General features: G+C 25.7%; 1 protein-coding gene across 1 annotated transcript; it reads right to left on the bottom strand.

The window, feature by feature from the left end:
• Positions 1-787: 787 nt before the first annotated feature.
• On the bottom strand, positions 788-3,756 carry LOC132932347 (uncharacterized). The gene is made up of 7 exons (XM_060998673.1): positions 3,682-3,756; positions 3,367-3,439; positions 3,121-3,284; positions 2,924-3,035; positions 2,402-2,616; positions 1,340-1,508; positions 788-1,075 (listed from the first exon to the last, which is right to left on the bottom strand). The coding sequence occupies exons 1-7, from the start codon at positions 3,754-3,756 to the stop codon at positions 984-986; spliced, it is 900 nt and encodes a 299-aa protein (XP_060854656.1). The 3' UTR covers positions 788-983.
• Between the last annotated feature and the right edge of the window lie 851 nt (positions 3,757-4,607).

Genomic DNA, 4,607 nt, shown 5'->3' with positions numbered 1-4,607 from the left:
TGCTTATGCATTACCAATCAATACGACACTAACCTAATACATATTTTATAGATGGGACATTTATTGTGAATTTATGACCATAATGTTTAGGGTATTAGTTATCATATCCTAGTTATTACCAACTGTTACCTATAATGCTATTGGCATCTGTTTCGATATTAGTATGGAATCAAAAATTTATAAAACCGCAGAGAGTTATTGACTAGAGATTTGTAACGAAAAAGTACGAATCGCGACGAAAACCTAGGTTTTTATGTTTAATAATATTACATACTTATTACTTATTAGGTAATATTTTAATTTATAATTTCAGAATAATAATATTAATAAATATATATTTTATACGAGCAGTGGCCCACCGGGAAATTTCCTGGTATTCCGGTCGTCCAGTCTGCCACAGTGCCACTGAATAAAATAGTGTCTGAGAGTTAGCAATCCTGATCAATCTCTTCCAACACAAACAATTATCTTACCGAAAAATTCTATTACTAGAACTGTCACTCCTCACTTAAGTATTTCTAAAAAATGTTAAGACACAATTTTAACATTCAATTGTCAAGGACTAGAGAATTGATACTCGAGTGTACGATAGCAACAAAATGGTAAATTTCTAATTCGAATATATAGATTCTAATATTGGAGTAATTTGTATTATTTTATGTAATTTGTTTTTCAAAGTATATTAATAGACAAAACATTTATATATATACAAATAATCTATCTATTTTATATAGATTTAAATAAATAACTTCAGGATTAGGGTGATTCTAATCCATTATACGTTAAGTATGTTATTTAATTCCATATTACTATAATGAAAAAAAATATAAATATTAAAATTAATAGTTAATACTATGTCCATATAATAATAACCTCATAAGTATTCTAATCGATAATAAAATAAAATAAATACAGTTGACAAATAAAAATAACTAGTACACAAACGTATATTATTATAAATATCAAATTTATTTCTTAATGAGTTAATTATCTTCTATGGCATGGAAATCAAATTGCCAAATACTTTTTATTGCTGCAATACAGCATTCCTTTTTGGCTGCTTTTTTTGTCGATCCTATAAAATATAATAGTTAGACATTAATTGAAATTTTTTTTTCATATAAATACCTACTAATCCAACCAAAATTTGTTATATACATCTTTATTTGAATAAACTATTTTGTCAATACATAAAATTAAAACTAATATTAGGCTTTTATTTATGTTATATATGATAAAATGATTATATAAAAAAATCATATGAGAGTTTACATTAAATGGAATTTTTAAATCATTTACAAATAAAATATATAATGTAATATGTTACAAAAAATATTACCTTGTCCAGTGAATGGAACATCGTCTATTACACAGTTTACTTGAAAAAAAAAATTAGTTTTTGACGTAATTATTGTTTCAACAAATTTTACACCAGGCTTCATTTGATTTATTAACTGTATTGGATTACAGTTTTTCGGGTTTTCAGGAAACTTTCTCATGGCTCCAGTCTAAAATAAATGGGGTTAAGTTAAAAAATTATAATATAATGCATGTATACATTTAAAAGCCAAGGTAACAAAATATGAAATTAAATTAGTATTAAATTTCTTATTACGCGAGTAATAAAGGGAATAAAATAAGAAATAAAATTTAATTTAATTTATCTATAAAGATACTGCATATTGTTATTAAATATTCAACCTTAAGAGGACACAACACCCGTATAAATTGTCACAGTCTTATAATTGCGCAACATAATCAATTTACGCTCGGCAGATCACGTTTAGCTCCGTCAGTTAAAAAATTAGAGTGCGATCGATCCATTATAAAACTTGATGGTAAAAACATTATTTTTATATTTGAATTTTAGATTTTAATAATTATTTAGTTTTTAAGTGAGCTATGAGCATTTTTAATTTACACTATATTATATACACATAACATGCTAAAAAACTAACATATAAACACAGATAATGTTTTTACCATCAAGTTTCATAATAGGTCGATTCACTATAATTTTTAATTTAATGGAGCTAAACGTGATCTTCTGAGCATAAATTTACTATGTTGCACACTTGTAAGATGGAGACAACACATGCAGGTGTGATGCCCTCTTAATAGTTTGAGTTTAACAATTAGGCTATAGATACTATGTATACCCTGGAAAAAAATTACAAAAAAACATTCTCAGAACTGTATGTATTACAAATATTGAAGAACCAATGGTATAACTAATTAATATTCTTATAATAATAATTAAAAAAAAATCAATAAAAGTCCTAATTTTAACATAACTATATTATATTACTTTCTATTCCAGCAAATTCAAAATCAATCAATTTGTATTAATTACTGTTAGTTTAGAATAAATTGTAAATGGTAAATTACAATAATTATTCACCTTAGGTTGTGATTTGATAACATTTGGTTCTTCTTGTACATAATTAGCTTTTGTAACAACAGGCTGTAGTTCCCATTGATTTATTAAGTTATGCATAGCTAATGAAGCAAAATGTGTCCATGGGAAATCTTCCTGTGGTGGTCCTTTAGGTTTTGATACTGAACTATTTTCTCCAATTTCCATATCAACTTCCATCGGGGATTCTTCTTTTTTTTCTAATAAAATATATGACATTTTTTATATATATATCAATATATCTATACTAATATATAAAATGATAGCGTTTGTTTGTATGTTCAGAATAAACTCCGAAACAACTTATTCAATTGTCGTGCAGTTTTTTTTTAAATTAAAGAGGACATCACAGAATGACATAAACATAAATTTAGTCCGATAAAATTAATAAATAATTTGTTATTATTAATTAAAATTTTGGGCGGAGCTGAGACGGGTATGCTAGTATATATATATATATTATATAAACAATATTAAAAGTTAACTAATTCAATACTTTTAACTTACCAGATCGTTCACTTATTTTTTTTGCTAACATAATGCGCAAGAAGTTTTCACATGCCTTTTGTTTGGCTTGAGTCTTGGAAATATGATTTCCAGAATATATTTGACCATCAACCTACATATTTTTAAAGTATAATTATTAATTATTACATTATTTCACAAGAAACAAAATCAAATTATTTAATTCAATTATATCTTACCTCGAGTGTAGCAGTATAACTCATAACATTATGAAGTGGGTGCTCTTGTAAGTGAATTGGTACATCTTTGAACAACTCAGAAAATACCATTAATGGACTTTTGGGTGATACTAAGCGACGCATTTGAGCATTCAGTCGCTTTTTCCGTTCTTCCTTATTAATCTCTATTATGAAAATAAATTAGGTAATTTAAAACAATCAATTAATAAAAATAACAATAATTTAATTCAAAAAGCATTGACATACTACGTTTAACTGGCCATTTTACTTCGGACTTCTCATTAATTGATTTTTCATCTTCAAGTTTTATCTGTTTATTCTATATAGCCAATGAAACAACATAAGCAATATTTATAAATGTGGCGAAGAAGTATTTTCAGTTTGCGCAAGACACATATACTTTAGCAGATAATACATCGAAACAGTTTAGCATAAATAATAAAAATAATAATAATATTTTAATTGTATTATAAATTTATAACTAATATTGTCATTATTATTATAATTATTATTGTTGTTATAAAAGGGCAGTGTTTGATCTTCCAAGGTCTATGTAATTACAAAAAAAGCTATGACACCATCCATCACAAATGATGACAAAATACCACTGACTTGGACTGTAAATAAACACAGCATTTGTGTAGATTTACAGAATCCTACTGGTCAGATGATATAATAAATATGGCATCAAATTAATGGTTGGGTTTACAAGTTGCCAATCAGGATACATCAAAACTTTAAAATAATTTAATATTGGTAATTAAATAAAAAAGATAGAATTAATTTGTTGATTAATAACCATTAATTGAATACTCAAAATGTGTTTTCTTTCAAATAATTTATTATATCAATATTAATCATACTGGGAATTTTATATTTATAAAAAAATAATAAGTATTATTGGCAACAAGTAATAGCTTCAACCATACTGAATTTACAACACCGCAACAAATTTTAAGCTTAGCTGTCTCTCGTTTATGCGAGACACCCCAGGAATAATATTTGCAATCTTTAATCCAAAAATGATATGGATTGATCAAATCTGCACTACGACTGAAATCACTCTGAAATAGATGTACTATAAGTTTATAATATATGCGGGAAACATAAAATCTGTCAGAATACATAGACTTGTTCTTTTGAAATGTAAATAATTAGTTTTTAAATCAATGTACATATATTATGGTTTGGTGTCATATTTAAATAATCTGAGTTTTTAATAGGTACATAAATGTAATTAGTAGGGCCCGGATTCCAATGCAAAATGCATCATTTTTTGATTAATCCTAGACAATGCTTTCCAAGTTTATAATTTGATTCATGTAACAGAGACTTCAAAGGTGAAATTTTTATTTTGCATTTTTTTGCTTTTTTTTGCATATTTCAATATTTTTTCATTTTTAGAACATATTTTAGCTTTTTTCGGTCATTTTTTCGTTTTTAATGCATATTTGTATAATATACAAGTATAATATATAGACATATAG

Source organism: Rhopalosiphum padi, chromosome 1 (assembly GCF_020882245.1).
Source record: "Rhopalosiphum padi isolate XX-2018 chromosome 1, ASM2088224v1, whole genome shotgun sequence".
NCBI classification, from domain to species: Eukaryota; Metazoa; Arthropoda; class Insecta; order Hemiptera; family Aphididae; genus Rhopalosiphum; species Rhopalosiphum padi.
This window is presented reverse-complemented; position numbering and strand designations above follow the sequence as displayed.

What these genes read in the sequence shown, in the direction of transcription:
- LOC132932347 (XM_060998673.1), bottom strand. Translation starts at nt 3,756, where the DNA reads ATGCTGTGTTTATTTACAGTCCAAGTCAGTGGTATTTTGTCATCATTT. An exon ending in ATGGTGTCATAGCTTTTTTT is followed by an intron (nt 3,440 to 3,681) that starts GTAATTACATAG and finishes TTGGCTATATAG; the next exon opens with AATAAACAGATAAAACTTGA. An exon ending in GTTATACTGCTACACTCGAG is followed by an intron (nt 3,036 to 3,120) that starts GTAAGATATAAT and finishes AAAAATATGTAG; the next exon opens with GTTGATGGTCAAATATATTC.